The sequence below is a fragment of the Pavona decussata genome, unplaced genomic scaffold, assembly GCF_977016875.1.
Source record: "Pavona decussata unplaced genomic scaffold, jaPavDecu1.1 SCAFFOLD_207, whole genome shotgun sequence".
Classification (NCBI taxonomy): domain Eukaryota; kingdom Metazoa; phylum Cnidaria; class Anthozoa; order Scleractinia; family Agariciidae; genus Pavona; species Pavona decussata.
Window position 1 is genome coordinate 3,375,406 of NW_028145612.1, and position 22,095 is coordinate 3,397,500.

Below are 22,095 nucleotides of genomic sequence, written 5' to 3' on the forward strand. Positions count from 1 at the left end.
CAGTTTCCCCAGTGGTGGCACAGCAAAACATCACCAGTTTACACAAGCTATGATTGGTGGATTGTTGTTTTAGGCCTCTTGGTTATGACATCATATTATACCCAGTGACAGTGCAAAACACATTTGCTAGTTGGGTTTCAAGCTTTTGATTTTTCATTTTAATCAATAGCTAAAAGTGGTCTTCCACATTCAAACATCTTGTACAAATTTCAACCATCTGTCAGCAAAACCAGCTAAAAATCAAAAATATCCATGTGGTTCAATTCACAGGTTGTTTGCTGACCAAGACATTGGTTTGTACAATCAGAAGTCCTTGAATTGGTCCTTGAAATTAATTTGTAATCTGTAAAATCTTGTTTTTCCACACATTTTTATAAGCACAAATTCTCTTCAAAGTTATTGTGTTCGACAAAAAGAGAACATCCTAATTTTTCTTAACATACTAACATGTTCTTTACTGAGCAATGAATAAATGACTAAATATATTAAACATATCTGAACGGCAGATGAGAGATTTAAAGAAATTATGCATCTTCCATGGGTCTATCTCACAAAATGACCAGCTCCCGGTTGACTTGATGGTTCAGTTGGTAGAACACTGCAAATATAAATATGCAAAGGTTATGGGTTCAAATGCTGTTCAAGTCTGAAATTTTTCAGACATTTTTTTGTTGGTCTGCTATGTCTTGAAACATATCATCCACAGTTCAAATATATATTTGTTATCATACAATAAACCTTGTAGCATAATAATATTTTCTTGTCACTGACACGAGCAGCCATATGAATATTCCCTTCAGAACACACCAGGGATAATTGACAGAAAGTGCCTTCTTCAATTTAGGTTTCAGGCTTTGAACACACCTATTGTCTGATTACTGCTGGTCCTACATGTATATTGTGGACTTAAGATGGACATCAGGAATCCATTTGACTTTTCTAAGTGATACCAAAATACTGACAAGGTTGTTTTTTCATCATTGGTGAAGAGAAGTCTGAATGTCCTTTGATAAGGTTGCTTCATGATGCTGTGATTTTGGCAGTGGCAAGTAATAATTATAATGAGATCCCACCAAGGTACAACTGACAGCTTGCTTTCTCATTTGAATGCAATAAACTTTTAACAACGAAGTGAGTTGTTGATGGCTTGTTTGGTGGTTGTTCTGTCTAGTTTCCAGTCCTCATCAGTCAATTTAATTTGGCTCACATGGTAACAACATAGTCACTGTTAAGGACTCAGTTTATGGGCCAGACAAAAACTAAAAAAAAGGTTATGACAATAAAATATGGAGTAAAATGGGTTTTATTGTGTTCTCCTTATACACAAGGCAGTAAAACTCATCACTAATTTGAGAAAAAAACCAGCAACATTGAAACACTTGGAGTTTACAATACACCTACATATAAGTCAGTCTTCTTGAACCTGTCCTCAGTAACATTCTTAGGTTCGTGGTCATCAAAGTGGTGGCCGTAAGATATTGGTACAGCAAATAAGACAAAGTTGCATCTTTTCAAGTAGCCTACTGTACAGGGAAACATCTCCCATTTCCTTCCTCCAAAGAACAAAGGAAGTGCGAGTTGGTAAAGGCTAATCTATGAGGTGTCTAGTCCTATGAACCACTGCCCTTTACAACAGGTTCAACTGTATTTATTAATAGCTTACGTGTAAATTACATACAAATTGCCGCACAAGGCAAAAAAAAAAATCCCCTAATGTCCACTGTTGACTTGAGGGGACTAGAGAAAATGGCACACTTTGTTTACTCAATTATGTGCCATGGAGACAATCCTTGCTCAGTTAATAACTTATGAGGAGGCAAACGGCAAGTAGTTTATTTTCATGCTGTCACATGTCACAAAGGACTTCATCTACAATAAATTTGTTCCCAACTCAGACACCAAGAAGCTACCAACAAACTACCAAGAAGAAGAATACCCAGTCCCCACAAGTCTGCCACGAAAAGGTGGTGATTTCCTTCTCATGCATCTGCATTGGATTTATATGAGTAAATTGTGCATTAGGATCAGCTCACACAAGGGTCATGTAGCAGACACATGTCACAGCACAAGGAACCATTAAAGGATTGATCAATATTATTCATACAAGGAAATATCTAGTAGGTGTCACGTATGTAGCAGGGCAAAATCACAGCAAGTACACACAGATGAAAATGATGTGGAACACCCCTGGTGGTTTAATAATCTTGGATACTTTTAGTGACATATGCTTCCCAGTTGTCCAAATCTTGATCCTATTTCAGACCAAAATATGAAATTTTCACCTGACCATTTTCAGACCTGGCCTCTAAAATCCCTACCCATTTTCACACTTTCACACCAAACTGGCTCAAAAACTACACCCCTTGGCACACACATACCCCTATAGATTATAAGAGAGTACCCTCAGGGAAAACATGTTCTCTTATCCACCTCTCTACATGCTTATACTTTAAAATTAATACAACACAATTTTTATGAAAACTTTGGCCCTGCAACATGCCCAGTGAACTACCATCAGCCTAATGACATGTTTCTGCAACATGAACCCCCTTGCAAGCCAAGATTTAAAGGCCTTGGCAATGAGCATTGCAATAATAAGCATTAAATGGTTTCTATTTATTAACATTATCAGAAATCAAGGGGAGGTATTGTAACTCAGTGACAGGTGTATATACACGTAAACAATATGACGTATCCATGAATATTTTGTATTCATTTTGTATATAATCTCTAACAAAATCTTTGCATCATCACCGAATGCAATATTGTAAATTATCTTGACTTTGAACAGACTATTCCTGCAAGCCAACAAATAACATTACAAAAGAAAATAATATGGTTGTAATCTACTAAAATCCTAACTACTATTTAGACATGTAGCCTTAGCTTTTCCTCCAGTCCACAACATGGCCTTAAGAACAGTGTGTCCTTTGATACTGCACATGCATTATGTGCATCTCAGGATGGTCTGAGAACCTCTTCATTTCTTAAGGAAGATGCCTGCTAATTCAAAGATATTTTGCATGGTTTAAGACATACAGGAAAAGAAGGTCTTAGTAAGGGCTTTTGAAATCCAAAAGAAAAATGGAGGTAACCACACATTTTCAGCTCTTGGTAAGACCTGCTTCTCCTGAATAGTCATAAACAACACAAAAATACTTATGTATTAGGAGGCACTGCCCTTAAATGGTAAGCAGATTTTACCCCCCAAAAAGCCTATTGACTGCTCAGTAACCTGGCACCAAACAGACTGGAGCCTTGGCGGTGGGGTGGGTGGGGATTGTTGCATTTAAAAGCAATAGGAAGGTGCACATGAAGCCATAAATCAATACCTCCCCCCCCCCCCAAAAAAAAAAAAAAACAACAACAACAACAACCTTACTTTGTACCAAGATGCGCCCCCCAAAAATCCAAAATAATAATAATAATAATAATAACTCCATTCACATGTCAATGGATTTAGCACTCCTGTGCTTATTAGGGACACTGTGAATGAATGGATTCAAAGAAACATTGCAACTGGCAGGGAGGCTAGTCAGTTAGATTGCCAACTTACAAGGTATGGTGAAGGATGTTCCTAATATTTACCTCCCCAAAATAACCTACTTTTTAGCACATCCATAAAATACTCAGCTAATTTTATCTTAAACCGAAAAATAAATCTGCCATAGCCCATCACTTCCATCACTTTTAAATGCAAATACCTCTTCCTCCTACACCCCGTGCCCCAGGGCTTTTACAATAATTATTTCATAGTAATCAGGCATGAAGGGGCATTGATTGAGCTGAAAGTTTAACTTAGGTTTACCTGAGAAAACTGGAACTCATCTAAAATGGCTGAAAACACAAATGGACAAACCATGCTATTTTCCTCTTAAGGGTTGGATTGACTTGAAAATCAGCCTGTTTCAAACAATTTAATTTTAACCCGCTCTGCGGTTTAAGAAAGCACTATTATTACAATATGACAATGGTCTAAACAGGTCCTGTGATGGATTCACTCACAGTCACCTCTTGTGTGCTTGAATACCTTTCCTCAAGCTCAGAATGTAACTGATGCAGGATGAACTGTTCTTACAAGAAAGACACCTGAGGGGACAGCCAAGTTCAAACTCTGTTATTGCAGATCTTATAGGTCAACAGAATTGGGATCACATGATCACTGTAAAAAGCCATAGGGAAAATTCAACCATTACTTAAACAGGCTGATTTCAAAGCCATTCCAAACAATGACAATTAACCATTCAAAATGACTACAAAGACCTGAGTTTAAAAGTGATTTCAAACATGCTATCAATGACTTTCATACTCGTCAATGAAACTTACAAGCTATTTGAAAAATTGGTCACCTACATGTTATGCCTGTAAGAATCTCCTACAATGTAGAAATGAAAAATGATAATTGCTTGGGGGAATTGACTCATTAAGGCTACAAAATGTTGAATGATCTTCATACATACTACAATTATAAGAACAGCACAAACCTAGAAAAAACTATTTAAAAGAAAAAAAAATGCAATAGCCTGACTCAACCAGTTATCAACAAACTGGGCTTTTCAGTACCACTGACATTCAGAAGGCACTGTTATAAATTATTGATAATCATCTACGAATGCAATACACAAATAATATTGGAAAAATTCACAGAAACACTTATTAAAGCTTTAAATTCAATTGTTCAATTTGTGTCAGCATAACAGCAAATTATCTTTAATACTTCAGCATGCAATGCATTAAGGTTTGAGGTAAAATCCTTGAAAGGATTTTCCCTTCTACAAACCTAAACCTCTAGACTGTACGTCTTGACACTTAAATATCCATCAATTATGAATTAAATGAGCCAAAAACAAAAAAATACACTGAACAATCTACTTCTCATAGTTTTTCAAATAAGCTCAACTTTTCACCAGCAATGCTGGGCAAATATTTAAGATGAAGAGCCTCTTGTGTACCGGCTTGGTTTGGCAAGTGGGCCACGTCCGGAGGTCCTAAAAACAAAACAACCATGAGTAGAAGAAAACTATCATAATGGCTAAAACCCTTGGAGCAAGAAAAATAAACATCAAAAAAGTCAGATAAGATGGGAGATAAACCATGGTCACATGGTCACAAGTCCCCTTGGGTTGGAGGGACTACTACAGGAAAGGGGCCAAATTCATACCCATTTTCAAACCTTAAATTTGTACTCCTGAAATGACAAATCACACTGTCTAGTGTTCATAATACAGAGTGGTATATTTTGGTTAATATTCTCACAAATTATGTGAACCTCACTCCTGTAGATCTTAATGAAGTTGATAACTAAGGTAATTCGGCCACCATAACAAAATTTGACAGCTGACATTTAAAGCATTAGCCCTTTGTAAGAGTGAAGTGGGCCACATCCAAAGAGTAAAAAAAAGCAAAACAACTATGAGCAAAGAAAAGCTAAGGTTTGTTCATTCTGATGAAGGACTAACACTCAAACGTCTGTCCAAAACGGAAAAACAGTCATCAGAACATAAAGCTTGGCAGTTTTCCGAGCTCTTAAGGTGATGAATAACGTGGGAATTCTTGTCAGTGGAAAGGTGCTCCTGGATTTGTGTAGTGAGATGCTGGTAAGTCTTGTCACCTTAATAGGCATCATTCATTGGGAAAAACTGACACTCAACAGGCAATTTTTTCATGTAAATCTTTCACTGGTTATTTAGTTTTGTTTGTGTACTCAGTATGTATTTTCTGTTTCATTTCTTTATCATCGCCACACCGTAATTGGCTATATTAAATATTTTGCTTTTTTGTCACATTGTAATTAGCTATATTGTATCCTTCTTGTGTTTATATTGTATTTACTCCCACTGGAAGGTTCTGTTACCTGTACTGAAGATGTTTACTCCAAAAAAGTCATAACCTTCATTATTTCCTGCCTGTCGGTTCTACTGAAATTTTGAATCTCTTTATGGTAGCCAAATTACCTTTAGTTAACAACTCTGTTAAAAAAACCAAACATTTGTTTCCACTCCCCCACCGACAGTTTCCAGCACCACAGTTTCTTTAGAAACTATCCCCTAATCTAGTGGATCTTATATAGACCCTCACTCCATCACCAAATAATGATTATATCCACACTCAATCTAGTTTGACCATGCAGAGAAAAAATGAAAATTGTCAAATCATGAAAACCAAATAGGGCCTTCTCAAAATATACCAATCTTGTTACAAAACAAACTTTGTCTTCAGCAACTTTTGGATGTCTTTGGAACTGGCCAGATTATTTTCAGAAAGCTTTGAAAGGCCTGAACTCCAGACTGAAGTGAAAATCTCACCAATATATGAGTGAAAAAAGTTGATTGATACACCTAAGAGTGCAAGCTGAGGATGAAATTGGACAGGGGAAAAAACTGCGCATTCAAACTGGCTTCTAGACTATCAAGACAAGGACTGTTGCTAGAAATATTCAATGGTTTTGGAAGGTAGTTGGCATTGGTCATTGGTATGTTAGAATTACTCAAATTCATGACATACTTGGCAGCTCTTTCTCTCTGTAGTTGGAGTAAATTATCCTGTTGCTGTCTAAGCTGCCTGCCAAGATCTTCCATTTGATGCAAATGATCATCTTGAAACTGTGAAACCTCCTGTGACATTGGTCCATTCTGTTGGCTCAGTAAGTTGGACATGGTCATACGCGCTCTCATCTCCTTGTTCTCCATGTCATGGGAGATTTCTTCCACACGGTCACGCAGTACTTGGATCGAGGCATACAGATTCTCATCACCACCCTGACAAGTGATAAGTCAGAACAGCAAGTTAACATCTGCTACTCTCAAAAAACATGGACTCCATCACAAATTCACTGACTCTTTACTTAAGTTCAGCAGTATCATAATACAATAAAATTCTTATTTCCAGATTATGATTAGCTTGTGATTACACGTCAAGGTTAATTTCTCTTCTAGAAAAACTACAGCTGCAGTAATGTTTGAATTTTTGGGTTGTTACATATGCCCAACAAGTTTCACTGCACTGCAAAATGATAAATATAATAATTGCATAAAAATATAATTACCAGAAAATTATAATGATTGCTTCTAAAAAACAGAATTAGCACTTCAAATAACTGATGTGCAAAGAAAGCGAAAAAATGGAACAACGTTTCGGTTTCATCTTGGCACCATTATCAAGTAAAGAATGTAACAGAAAAGAAAATTTATACAGAAAGTAAAGGTGTGAAATAGAATAAATTAAATTAAGACTAAAAGTAACTGCAACAGTCAGTTAATAATAAGACCTCAAAAGTGCCAGTAACTTACTGGGCCCGATAAGTTAATTTTTTTTCCCGGTTACACAGTGATTACAGACATGGTACTTGGCCAATGTTTTCATAGAATTATAAGATTAAAATTGACTTCTGGAAACATCCATCACCAAGACACTTATCGGGCCTGGTAAGTTACCGGGACTTGCGAGAAATGGGCCCCAGGAAAACCCAAGTGCCACCCCACAGGCTATGTAGTGCTCGCTATACAGACAACTGCTGACTCCAGCCTACCTTTGCTTAAATCACACTTGGCCACATTTAAACCACAATTATTATTATTAATGTTCAATTGCTTTCCATTTTTCAAAAATGAACCAGGAACAAAACTAGACACAACAACAAAACACATATATTTCTGGTTTTATAATGTTGGGCTCTTAAGTGACTCCATCCAATGAGTAACAATATTTCTTTCAAGTATAAAAATTATACAGCTATTATCATTCTCAACAGAAATCCTGCATCCTCTCTATCGCTAATCACTGTGTTAATTCCCTATCCAGAAAATATCCCTACCCCTCCCATGGGTGTCTTCTTGGTTTGAAACCCTCCCAACCTTCAACCCATAAAGATGGCATGCTACACAAGAGATCTCTAAGAGTGTCAAAATGAACAGAGTAATGGAAAGTTTGTTCACAGCTGCCAAAGACTGCCATGTCTTATTCCTCTGACGTATGTTTTTGAAACTCCTTCCCAGTATTGGCAACTGACTCACCCACCCTCTGGGAATTTAAATTTAGCTTTACAATATAATTCCAGATGGTTAGAGTGTTAATAATAATTATTGTAGGGATTGTTTTTATAACCCACAAGGGGAGCTTACTACAGTCTTTTTCTTTTTTATGGGTACCAAAACAGAAAAAGAAAAGAGAACAAAGTTCTCAAGCAGTGCCTGGATCACTTGGCCAGGCAAAGCAAAACACAGGACATAATTGAGAAAGGCTAACTAAAGGTTGTGCTACTGTTTACTGGACTTACCATTGCACTTCTGATGTCAATATGAACCAACAAACAGCTCAATTCAAACTCATCACTGTGTGCACTCTTCAACGGCACTGATCTGTAACCTGCAACAAAAATAGAATAAAATGCTAAAAGATTAATATGATGGTTGCATCATCATAAACTGATTAATGACAGCAGCTTAGAAAAAATAAATAAATAAAGAGATTCATTCAAACCTGGAGTTAACTACAGACCAACCCAAGGCTGTGACAATAGCATTATGAATCACATGACCAACAGTCAAAACCCAAACAAAACTCAAAACAAAAGTTGCATTACAGGAGTGTGAAATGTCATGCATATGTCACATTTCAGGCCTGTCACATCTATTACACCAGTCACAGTACAGGCCTGTCAAGCATCACACCAGTCACAGTACAGGCCTGTCAAGCATCGCACCAGTCACATAGTACAGACCTGTCACATGTGTCACACCAGTCAGAGTACAGACCTGTCACATGTCACACCAGTCACATAGTACAGACCTGTCACATGTGTCACACCAGTCATAGTACAGACCTGTCACATGTGTCACACCAGTCATAGTACAGGCCTGTCACGTGTCACACCAGTCATAGTAGAGACCTGTCACGTGTGCCACACCAGTCGCATAGTACAGACCTGTCACATGTGTCACACCAGTCATAGTACAGACCTGTCACATGTGTCACACCAGTCATAGTACAGACCTGTCACGTGTCACACCAGTCACATAGTACAGACCTGTCACATGTGTCACACCAGTCATAGTACAGGCCTGTCACGTGTCACACCAGTCATAGTACAGACCTGTCACATGTGTCACACCAGTCATAGTACAGGCCTGTCACATGTGTCACACCAGTCAGTATAGGCCTGTCACATGTGTCACACCAGTCATAGTACAGGCCTGTCACATGTGTCACACCAGTCATAGTACAGACCTGTAACATGTGTCACACCAGTCATAGTACAGGCCTGTCACATGTGTCACACCAGTCATAGTACAGACCTGTCACATGTGTCACACCAGTCATAGTACAGGCCTGTCACTTGTGTCACACCAGTCATAGTAGAGACCTGTCACATGTGTCACACCAGTCATAGTACAGACCTGTCACATGTGTCACACCAGTCATAGTACAGACCTGTCACATGTGTCACACCAGTCATAGTACAGACCTGTCACATGTGTCACACCAGTCATAGTACAGGCCTGTCACATGTCTCACCAGTCATAGTACAGGCCTCTCACATGTCTCACACCAGTCATAGTACAGGCCTGTCACATGTGTCACACCAGTCATGGTACAGACCTGTCACATGTGTCACACCAGTCATAGTACAGGCCTGTCATATGTGTCACACCAGTCATAGTACAGGCCTGTCACATGTGTCACACCAGTCATAGTACAGACCTGTCACATGTGTCACACCAGTCATGGTACAGGGTAGAATGTCCTGTTGATTAATGGAACCATGGTATTTGTTTCTTTTTGCTTGACTACTGTCTCAATTCATGAAACTACAGTTCCAACTGTGAGTATCAACATGTCAAGTATTATTCATATTCAGTAATACAGCCACGTATGTAAAAGTGGAAGTACGTACCAGTTTTTAGACTGCACATAGGGAAGATTGCATGACCAATGAAGTTAGGTTCACCAAACATGTCCTCATCATTGACAACAAACCGAAGATATGCCAGAGGAGGGTTGATGACATCCACATCAAACTTGACCCACCAAACTGGGTTCAAGCCATTATCAGCTAAAACAGACATTTGAAACAATATAAGTACAGCACAACCATGTGCCTGCCAAACACCTGAACTGTTCCATTTACATTGCGTAACACAGAATGACCAAGACTGCTAGAAACAATAGTCAGTCACTGGACACTGTCTGGCCATATTTTGCAAAATTAATGTCCAATGAATTACCGGTACTTACCCTTTGTTTCTGTCTTGAACTTGGTGTTGTCATATGGTGCCCCAACTATCTCAACTTCAACAAATGGAGATGCTATGCCACGACCTGATTTATTCAGATGTCTTGCAGCAATTATCTACACACAAGCACCAACAACCACATATGAGTTGTTTTTGTTTATATTATTATTATTTTGAATATCTTTAATCTTCTTTTAGGAAAAAAAAAGCACTGTAGGAAGTGTCCTGATGTTAATTAGCAAGCCCATAAATCCTGCTGCTAGTTCCTTCACAGGTTCATGTCACTTTAAAACTTTCCTTGTGCATTGTCATTCTTCTTTTGTTGTTATGGCTAATAAGTATTCTGTGTAGCATTATAAATTCAAATTTGTACTTTTTTTTTGTATTCTTTAGAATACATTGTGTGTGATTCAATCACCTGGCTATACATGCAGCAGGACTTGATTTGGTAATTAAAAAAGTGGCCTTGCTTTTCTGGCTTCCTGATTTAAAAAAATTTTATGTTGTCCATTTCCAAAATTAATATTGAAGGGATCATGGCTCAACTGACCTATACTGCATTTTACATCATTCTTTGTTGCTTTGGCTCTGATCCGCCAAATTATTTGGTGCTGGCATTTGATGCCTTCAGGAAAAGTTGGCCGCAGATCTTTTTGTTGTTGTTGTTGTTGTTATTATTATTATTATTATTATTATTATCATTATTATTATTATTATTATTATTATTATTATTATTATTATTATTATCATTTTGCACTTTGTTTGGAGAAAAACCCATGATTGCAGTCAGACAGTTTTTCCAATTAAAACAGACAAAACATCAAGGCAATGTTTCACCAATAATCTGGTGAACATGAGCTGAAACAAAAAATCAAAGGCTCCTGTGAGCCAACTCGTGAATGCAGATGACACATCAGTAATTGAGATTAAGACAGCTACGGAAACTTCCTTGAAAGCTAAAAGAAATTATATCTCTACCCGATCATGTAACGAGAAATAACCATTCTTGTACTATAAAAATGATTGTTAAATTATTCTCCACAGATTGAATAAGATTATTCTGATCCGCTGATTAAAAAAATTTCACGTTTTTTTTTTTATTCAACTTCCAGGTAGATTTGTGCTTTTCAAGCCGATCTTACAAAGGAAAATCTGTTGAGCAAAGTATCGCATTACATTTCATGCCGACATAAATGCGTGAAATTTTTCCTTTGGAGTTCAGTCCACGCAATCTTCAAGTAAAAATAATGAAATCTCTTGCTAAAGAAGAATTATTTATCGACCGCGTCCTTTTGCTTTCCCATAAATTACCAGTTGTAAATTGCGAAAATAATTAGAAAAAACATTTTTTCCCTTTGAAACCTCTATGAAAGCTGACAAGATCTAAAAGTGTTCATTTCACCAGAAATTTGCATAATTTCGTTTACGACATCACTGATGCGTGACATGGCACTAGTTTTTTTTTTAGCAAACTAATCTACTTTATGTAATACTTTTGTATGAGAAGCAAAAATATGATGAAAGATGTCGAGTTTTCATGTATGCAAAAAGTTATGATTAGCAGTGAACTTTTCAGCTGAAGAGATTTTCTGGCGGGAAATATTTTTTGGCGGCAAAATTTCAAGTTGCGCAACCCAATATCACGCATTCTTTCTGACTAAAATGATTCAGTTAGTTCAAATATCGCGAAGTGAGGATAGGTTAAAAAATCGGTGAGGCCTACAATAAATAAGGCCACTAGTGCTAAACGTAAAAGCTCTAAAAAGCGTCTTGTTTATTTAAAGTCCATGCCGACTATTACTTTTAAATTAAATTATTTTTTAATTCAATTATTTCTAAATTTAATTATTTTCAATTCTTAAAAGACACCGCACTTTGTGGAAAAAATGAAAAAACCTATAACTTTGCTCAGATTCAACGAAAAATCTCCATTCTTTACACTAAAATGATTGTCAAATTATTCTCTACAGAATAAATAAGAAAATTCTGATGCCTCGTGAAAAAAATTTCCTCGGTTTTTTTTTCACTAATTGAGTTTACAACCCCGGACTTTCTGAAAAACTGAAAAAACTTGTAACTTTGCTCAGATTTAACGAAAAATCTCCATTCTTGCACTGAATGATCGTCAAATTATTCTCTACGTATTGAATAAGAATATCCTGATGCGCAGTGTACAAAAAATGTTTGCGTGTTTTTTCCACTAATTGAATTTAAAACTCATTCACTGCGCACGCCCGAAAGTTAACGACAGAACCAACCAACCAACCAACCAACCAAGCGAACAGTCAGCCATCGCTATAACTCGTTCATTGCGCATGCGCGCATTCACGAGTTAAAAAACTTGTCATGAGCTAAAATGCACTATAGTTTAGTTTAGTTGAGTTTAATGCATTCACCACAACACTTACAATGACAATAAGAGATAATAACAAAATTTAACATATATTAACTAATAGCAAAAAATGGAAAGTAAGTGCAGGAGGTGGGGGGTTGGCAGGAGAAAGGAACAGAACTTTCGTCCCAATTGTGACCTAACTCTCTCAAGGTAAGATTATCTACAAATTACAAAATAGACAAACAATACACAATAGACAATTACACAAGTACACAATAGGCAATTACAAACAATTGCAATTAACGAAATGGAGGACTGTAGGTTTCACGTTTAAACATAAAACTGGAGAAGATTAGCTTTAAACATAGTTAAAAAATTGTTGGTTGATTTAATCTCCGAAAGCAAAAGAGTTCCATAGTTAAGCAGACCTAATAAAAAATGATTGTCTACAGTAATCTTGATTGTGTTCATGAATTAAATTATTAGGGTCACATTTCCGTGTTTGATAACATGAATGCACATGAATTTCCTTATTTCAGTAGATATATAAGGCCGTTTCTGGACTTGAAAAGGAACAGAGAGAGCTGAAATTTCTCTGTGGTGTTCTAGAGGTAGAACACCGGTTGAAAACATAGGTTGATTAACACATAGGTCACATCAAGGTAGAACACATAGGTTGGTTATGCCTGCGCCCTTCAACTGATATATTCAACATGGATCATCATCTTTATAAACAGTCATATCATTACATGAAATAGTCTTCCTAGGAGAAGTATGTAAAGACTTCACTAAACACAGATGAAACAAAACTGTTAATTTTTAGTATAAACTATAACAGCTGCTCTGCTAAATTCAATAAAAGGGTAATAAGAATTACTAGTACAATATTCAGATCTCCAGGAATAAATTCAAAGCATGAAGTTCATATTAATATATAAATTATGTCACTCCAAATGCAAAGCTGTGAGAGGATGAAGGTTGTCATGGGAGAGCTTGGGGTATGAGAAAATTTATGTGTTTTTTTGACATAACTTGCATTGCAGCGTAAATAATAATTTTGTGTTAGTCTCATTACTTACTGTTAGGGTGAGAGTCAGTGGCTCCACTGCAGACGTTGCAGCAGCATCTCTGCTATAAAGCTCAAATAAATCATGTCGAAGGCACTCTGGCTGTAAAACATAGCCACACCTAAAACACATGCAATGTACCATTAGATATTAACAGAAACACTAACTTCCATCATTATTGAAGCAGGTGTCAGCCATTTTCATAGCAATATAACTTTTACAGCATTCTGGTTTCCTCCAAAATGCCAGCTATTCAATATATCAACAATAAGTGTAATCAAAACCCACTGTTACCTTACAGTGCATGAGTTTCACTTTAAGTATCACTGAAACTGCAACTAGCAATAACTATATTATAAGTCAGAGCATGTTCAAACCTCAACTCCTAACCATGAATGAAATGTAAAGTCTATACAAATAACGACTGGTTTTAAAATATTTAGAGTTGCCAGCAGTTTTACTGCTGAAGCCTTGATGTCCATGGTCAAAACTCAGTCTGACAGAAAATCATCACTTTGTGCAGTGTATCACAATCAGAAAAGTTCCTCTTTGTACTAAAGCATTTAATGTGTAAAATTGGATTCAATAGGCTAGGCTGCCTTGCAAGCTGTATTTTGGTAGGATGAGGAATTGCACAGTTCCAGAAAATATCCATACTCCCCCCACGGAAGGTTTTTTGTTTTGCACCCCTTGTCCCCCCAGGAAATTCCAGTTTAGTTTCATCCTTTGCTTCTAAAATTTTGACCATATTAAGACCCCCCTCCACCTAAGAATTTCCAATGACCTTCCATGGGGTGGGTATGGATTTTTTCTGGAACTGCACAATATATGGAAATGTCCTGAACACAGAGAGACAGAAATTTTGAATGGGGCGATACAAATTTGTATTATCGGGAATTTCAACCAATGCCAACATTATAACAAGTCAGAAAATGCATAAGTCATGTGAGAGTGAGGCCAAGATGACTCAGACTGAAAGTGAGGCCACAGGTATAAAATTATGTTTAACTTAACTGAAGATTAATTGTCAATGAATGAAGTAAGCTTGCACCAGTTAAAATATCTTACTACATGTACTTAATAGACATTACCTGCCATTGTCAAGAAATTTTCCATGGTTCAGCTGCATTGCTCGATCTGAAAGTGAATGGACAGAATAACTGAAAATTGTCTCTTCTGATTGAAAATGGGAGATATTGAAAACACATCAAACAACATTCTCTCCTGAAGCCTCTTGTTATCCAAAGCAGGGATCACGAGCAGGGAGTAAAACTTGAAATGTATTGAAGTGACTTCTTTTGCAAGTAAAATTGAAATTGCTCCAGATAAGCTCTAGCACAGAAACTGGTTATCATATAAGAAGCTTAGTTGGTAATTTAGTTTTGGAGAAAAATGCTAACAAAATAAATGAGAGATACTTTTCTTATAATGCAAGCACCTACAAAAAGATAAACCAACTGATTTCTTTGTAAATTTACAACCACAAATGCTCAATCTGCTTGAGCTAGTTCAGTTTTGTACACAAAACAAACCAGCAAAGCATCAGTTCCTCCTTTGTTTAGTTCACTTGCATTTTAAAGAAAAGGAAGAAAAACATTTTTTTATTTAGCATTTTGCTCAAGAACAAAATACACAACAAAGTTCCTTACATGATAGCCAGTCACTGTGCCAAAATACAGAGCTTATCTGGACAGGTGCAATTTGAGATTCAAGGCCAAAAAGTCACTTACAGTGGTCTTGCATAAAACTCTTCAAAGCATTAATTATTTTGCAGGATGACACAAGTTAAGAAAACAAAGAGAAAAATAACAATATAATATAATTATTTGCACAATGCAGCGACAAACTAGACAAGTAACTAAGGACAGGCTGGGAACTAGAGAATGCTAAAAGCAAGGAATTTATTTTAATTAGTACATAGGAAATGCTATAGACACACAGATTATTTACAATATCTCTGTCCATAATGCACTTTCAATAATACACGGAAGCTCTGGACATCAAATAACCTTAGTCGACATCCCAAAAACAAGGCTTTCTGGGCTACTTCAATTTACTCTTGTTTGCTTTTCTTTGTCAGGGTCTGTTGCTTGTCTTTGCAAATTATGATTATGACAGCAAAACTTAAATTATAATAACCAGTATCATGCACCTGACAATGCTGACATTCCCTTCTTTATCAATATGTCTCTGGGGCAAATCATGACAGTTGAATTTGTCTGAGACCCATTATATCCCCAAACCATTCCTTAGTCAATATTTGGTCTTGAAATTACAATCTTGTAAAATTTTGTCTGCATTTACAGGAAAAAACGTGCCCCACTGATATCTCTATGATGTGGTTTATTTTCAATTAATACCCCAATAAATCATGGAATTTTTTAATTTAATGAAGGTCAACTTAATGTTATCTTCTCTGATGTTCTTATTGTACTATCTTGTTTGTTAGCTGATCAGTTTGAAATTGATAAGACTTTAAGACTTTGTTTACCTGGTGTTTGGTAGTTGAGTGCACACAGCTGTACTCCATGGTTCCACATTGTAACTGGGTCATAGTTTGAGGAATCTATCCTGCTTCCTCTTGGATACACTCTACTGAACTGTTTTCTGTGATATTTTCACTGCTGTCAAGGCACTGCACAAATTGTTATGATTATTACGTTAACACAAACTTGCTTATTTTATCTCTCACAGAATCTTTAGATCTCTGAGGTTTAAATGTCTCCATATCATGAGCATTTTATGAAATTCTCCTGAAGGGAGATCTCAAGGTTACATCCCTTCAGTCAAGAAAGTTCACACTAATTATTTGTCCACATCCTTGATTCATGTTACAATGGCATGACAGGTCAAGCCCCACTAAGTGCCCACACGGAAAAAGAAATCTAAACATGTAAAGGGTTGGCAGCCATTGCATTAGCTTTGCCTGGATTAAATTCTCTTGATTGTTCCGTGACCCCTAACACTCCTTTAACAGGAAGATCAGTTTCTTTGCTGGCTGTCAATGTGTTCTACAAACAAAAAAGACAACTGTTTTGGACTCACATCGCTCAACAGTCACATTCCAGAAGGAAGTTGAAACTATATTTTTACTCAAAAGGCCCATTTACATACAATTTGAGTAAGACAGTTGTCTTAGTGATTTATCTTCATTATCAGTAGTTTTAAACTAATAGGCCATGTCAAGTTCCAAGTGCCAATTTTCAAAACCACAGCATTTTTCTCTGAACTGCAGTTGGTGACCCTCAATTTTTTGCATTTCAGATGTCTAACAGCAACAAATGTTTGAAAACAATCTGGTCTTAAGAGACTTTTAGCATGAACATCCCTAAATGACCCCCAGCCCCCCAATGAACCTTCCCAGACATATTATTGCACATTAGAGACTAAGACCACGACACCAAGTATGTGTTGGTATCTGTTCTTTCACATACACTTCAATACCAAAACAGGGTTTCATTCCACCACGTTCATGAACATATTTATTTATTTATAACAACTTCATCAAAGAAGTTATAAAAAACTTCAAAAGGGTTAATACAACAAAGATGCACCAAATCGCTATATTGAAGTTGTACACCTATACTATACCCCTAAAACATACAACTAATTTTTGCAGAACATCAGTGACTTATTAAAGTACACACAAATAGAAAAGGATATTTCATAAATTCTTTGCTATATTTCTTGCTGATTAACCTCTCCAGCCTTGTCTCTGGGAAGGACGACATCTCGTAGTGTTTGCCAGACACATCTGCAGCATAAAATAAACATTATAGTAATGATCTACTATCTAAATCCAACCCTCCCTATTAAAAATTAGGATCAAAATGTACGACCATTTGATTGTTTTTTACTTGCATTACAAAAGACATGTTCAGGACCAAGATGATGTTAAGGACGGTGCCTACTTGTACCTAAGTATTTTTGCGCGGTTAATGACTATGCGGGAAAAGCATATCTTAGCAAGGGCTATTGAAATCCAAAAAGAAAATTGGGATTAGCAACACATTTTTTAGAGATAATTAAACAACAATTATTCTAAAACGCAGTAAAATACAAAGCACTGTATGTCGTTTTTTTTTTTTTTTTTTTTTTTTTCAAATTAAAGCTTTTTTATCTCTGAAAAATGCATGATTACCCCCAATTTTCTTTTTGGATACTAAGAGCACTTGCTAAGTTCTGCTTCTTTCCCATAGTTTAAAACCGCCCAAAAATATCCCTGTATTACTAGGCATCACCCATAGGAAACCCGAGTATCTCAGGATGTGCAGAACGTATACGCAGTAACAATAGTAGGCACTGTCCTTAAAAGGTTTTAGTGATGACAGGTTAATCAACTTAGGTTCTTAACCGATATAATGTCAGGCCTCTAACAATGATAACAACTTACTTTCAATATCGAATGGTACTGGCTGACAGTACACAACCAAGTCAGAGAGTTCCTGGCTGAGGTTAGCCTGTCGCACCATTCTCTGGACTATGGCTTCTCTTTCATTTGCCATTTGCCGCAGAACTTGTAACCATTCTGTTAAATCCTGCAAGATAGGAGTAAATGGATCTGATGGTGGTACTGCTCCACCCTAGTTGTCATACATTTTGCTTTTAATTTATGCATGCATTCACAATCAGTGTGGTATATTATCTTCAAAAGAAAAATTGGTTGTCAAGAGTGAAAACATAAGGAAAAAACCATGAATGTTTTTAGTTCTACATAAAGTTATGAAATGTCTTGGCCAGCGCTTGACATCTGTTAATGTATTAAATAGTTTTAAAATGAAAAGTTAAAAACCTTTTGTTTCTTTTCAATTGTGTCATGGATTAATATTACCATAAGTTTATAATATTGCAAACTTTGTGTGCTTTATTAATGATAATACATGTAGTATATACCTCCACAGTCTCTGCTGCAGCTTCAAGAAGAATTTGTCCATCACGTCGGGAAATTCGAAAAATGTGCTTCTGCCCTCCTTTAGCTGGTGCTATGTCTGTGAACAATGCCCAGATTAACATTTTAAGTAGACATAAAAAAATGAACTGTTTTCTGTTTGACAGACAATTTTGTTTGAATCAGAATATGGGCAACATCGCCGCTTGAAACACTGTCTTAAATTAACATAATGAAACATACCAACCAGACATCCTTGCAGATCAATACTTCCTTTTTGAAGATCACCTAATGGAGACACTTCCTGAGTCTGTGAGTGACATAAATAACAAAGCTTGATTAAAACGATAAACACTGTGCAACTGGAAAGTTACAGTGTCTGGTGAAATGAGTTAAGCTCTGCCAACCTTTTAGCGCAAACTGCATCAAAACCTTAAAATGAGCAATAATCATCACACATTAATTTAAAATGCAATTGAAACTTGCTTCGCAATATGTTTTCTGGAAAGGTTCTGTTGTTTCTGCAAGTTGAACAAGAGAGTAACAGAACTTACAGTTATGGACAGAAAGGGAATTAAACATGAATATAGAGGAAGGAAAAAAATCTTACCCCCCTGACAGGATAAGAGCCCTGACAGCCCTTACCACATACTGGTAAAAAAAAGAATAGGGGAAGTAGTCCCTGGTGTCTACAAGCAATGGTTTTCCTTAATTTTTAGAAAATGCAATTGTTAGCTTTTTTCCATTTTTTGTCCCTAGAAAGACTCACAAAATACTGAGAGCCCTTTTGAGCACTTCATATTTTCCACTGTGTGCTTAATATTAAGGTCAATTTAAGTCCTTTTCACCTTGGAATTGGCACTTGGATGAAACGCACTCATTCACACACAGGAAATGAAGAATGAAGAATGATGTATTTATTTTGAAAAAGAAATTGCTGGGACTCCAGAACATTTTATACCTGACTACCAAAGGTTCACTTGCTTACCTCTGTTGTGTCATCAACAATGCCATTCTGGAATTTCTTGGCCTCTTCTTCTGCCACATAGTTTATCTCCTCACAGTAATTGGCTGGAAAGAACTTTTGTTTCTGGCCCCCATAATCACCAATCCACCTGAATTAGCACAGAAAGATATTACACTCACATCAACAGAGTAAGAAATGTATGAGATGATTTTCTGTTGTTTTTTACACTCCAAAAAAATTTACATAAACTTTCAGCTGTAAGCTGAACCTCCTCTTTGGAAAAAATTTCCAAAACTAAGCTTCAAATACTGAAAAAAGAACCACTGGACTTGTAGGCAAATAAATACAGTAGTCTATATAACTTGTAGCCATTTTTACTGCCAAGTTTCTCTCCACACTACACATAGAGACACAACTACTAACAGAAGAACCTCCCCAAGACAACAGCATGCAACACGTGAAAATTTTATGTCAGATCTTACAAAAGTTTTGTTCTGCTAACTACAAGCTTACCATCCACCATCCTCTTTAGTAACATTTGTGATAAATGCTCCACGACAAAATGACATCTCATCAGGATTTTGAGCTTCATAGTCCCACAATGCTCTGCATGCTGGCTGTAAGCCAGCAAAACAAGACATTACCGAATAAAGACAGTAAACATCCTGCTCAGAATGTTTCTTACCAAATAATGTAATATCATTATCAAACACTCTCTACTGTGCATTCAACACAAGAGCTTCTTTATTATTTCATTTACTTAGTTTTTACACCAAGAAACCCCAAAACAGAAACTAAAACAAAAGAATGGTAGATACTGTAAGTTCCTTTTTTTTAAGTGAGGCTAATTTAAGGAAATGAGAGGGTGGCTTCAAATCCGTAGATAGTACTTTATTGTGGTGTACTAACAAAAATCAAGAAAAATCATATCCCATTGGTATAAAACATTTCATACTATTGGCCTTGTTAATGCTCTTAATTTCTTTTCTCTGTCTGCAAACAAATTAAAGAACTAAATAAAAGAAATCATTTATCCTTAAACTGAGTTGCTATACTACATGTAAGTAATGGCAGCAATGGAAGTCTTTGAAATTAACCCCTTCACTGAAAAAAATAAGTACGAACCTTCAATGGCACCAGGTTATAATACAGCCACTGCCAGGTCACAAAAATGGGCAATTGAGACTAATGGTGATAATAATGAGGTGGCCATATTTAAAGTGCGGTCATGGTTTCACTGCAAATAACTAGTTTTGGAGCGATTCTGTTAAAAGGTTTACATGTGGTGTAACTCAAAGCCAATAATAATAATATTATTTTAGTGATGCAGCTTTGTATACCTGGGTTAAGTGTTTGGTAAACTTAGTCTTTCCTCCTCCACGATGAAAGTTGACAACTAAGAACCATGATTGAAAATCTTACAACTATACATGCAGCAATGAAATCATCTACAAAAACTTTTGATTATAAATACCTGACAAATGGAGCATTTGATTGAAAAGCAGCCCTAGGACTCACCTTGGTAATAAAGTGGTTTGGCTCATGATAATGATCTCCACTGCCATAAATTGCTTCCTCCTCTGGTGACTGAATGAAGTCATAAAGTGTGGTCAGTTCACAGCTTATGTTTTTCATGAGCAGGATACAGTGTACTTCAGATACTGGCCAGTACAGTGGTTATTGAATTTTATCGTTGATTTGCTTGTTTGTTTTCTTTTTGTTTTGTTTTGTTTGTAGGCAATTGAATTGACAATGCAAAAGGCATGTCTCTGGTAAAATGTTTAAAACATGAGCCAGATTTTCACTGAATTTTTTTCAGAACATTGGTGTCCAAAGGACGCATGAACATCTTTCTGGCTAACTAGGATATTAAAGATCTGACAACCAAGCTTAGTTAGGCAAGTTTGCCATGTAGTTGAAATTCTACACACTTTATGTAATTCTATGTAACTAATTGATAAATGAAAATTTGATACTAACCACTACTGACAGGAATTTTTAAATTCAGAAAATCATATTTAATTCCTTCATAATACACATTCTTAGAAATGAATATGGAAACTTACTTGACCAACTTTAGACAAAACCTAAAAAAAAAAAATTGATAAGATAATCAGTCACTTCATGGAACCCTTTGAGGTGGGCAAGGAAAATTAATTCCTAATTAAACAATTTCATATCTATAATAACACAAAATTAAAATCAGAAAATGGACTCAAAATAACAACCCTAAACAGGGTAACGGTCCACATGTCATGTCAGTTGACATCAGTACAGTAGTACACAAGTGGAGGCTGCACTTACATCTTCATTGATTGGGTTTTTCAGTTTCATTCCTTTGTACAGAGGATGCCTCATGTAGAACTCAACCAACTCCACCAAGCTTTCAAACTGAGCAGTGCCAATTGTAAAAAGGCGACCTTCACGCTTTATCCGACAGTGCTTGATCTTGCCTTCCGCTCTGTAATTCAACATAGGATTATACTTTCTTCAAGTCCAGTTTTGAATGAGTGTAGTCAAAAGAGGAACAGGCTTTTCTCACTTGCTACGTCTCACTTTTTACAACCTGTTTTATGGTATAAAATGTATTGGAAGTATGGTAAAAG

At 36.4% G+C, this 22,095-nt stretch overlaps 1 protein-coding gene across 2 annotated transcripts in view; it reads right to left on the bottom strand.

The window, feature by feature from the left end:
* Nucleotides 1–1,287: 1,287 nt before the first annotated feature.
* LOC146460945 (1-phosphatidylinositol 4,5-bisphosphate phosphodiesterase gamma-1-like) overlaps nt 1,288–22,095 on the bottom strand; it is a 50,331-nt gene continuing 29,523 nt past the window's right edge. For both annotated transcript variants that reach the window (XM_085087765.1, XM_085087763.1), the window contains 17 exons: nt 21,794–21,950; nt 21,556–21,576; nt 21,008–21,076; nt 20,003–20,106; nt 19,511–19,637; nt 18,766–18,832; nt 18,528–18,622; nt 18,028–18,172; nt 17,293–17,388; nt 16,126–16,245; nt 14,726–14,771; nt 13,647–13,755; nt 10,234–10,348; nt 9,893–10,051; nt 8,276–8,364; nt 6,505–6,758; nt 1,288–4,988 (listed from right to left, as the gene is read on the bottom strand). In XM_085087765.1, the coding sequence (XP_084943891.1) occupies nt 4,928–4,988; nt 6,505–6,758; nt 8,276–8,364; nt 9,893–10,051; nt 10,234–10,348; nt 13,647–13,755; nt 14,726–14,771; nt 16,126–16,245; nt 17,293–17,388; nt 18,028–18,172; nt 18,528–18,622; nt 18,766–18,832; nt 19,511–19,637; nt 20,003–20,106; nt 21,008–21,076; nt 21,556–21,576; nt 21,794–21,950 (1,834 nt within the window). In that variant the 3' untranslated portion in view covers nt 1,288–4,927. The remainder of the gene's footprint in view (nt 4,989–6,504; nt 6,759–8,275; nt 8,365–9,892; nt 10,052–10,233; nt 10,349–13,646; nt 13,756–14,725; nt 14,772–16,125; nt 16,246–17,292; nt 17,389–18,027; nt 18,173–18,527; nt 18,623–18,765; nt 18,833–19,510; nt 19,638–20,002; nt 20,107–21,007; nt 21,077–21,555; nt 21,577–21,793; nt 21,951–22,095) is intronic.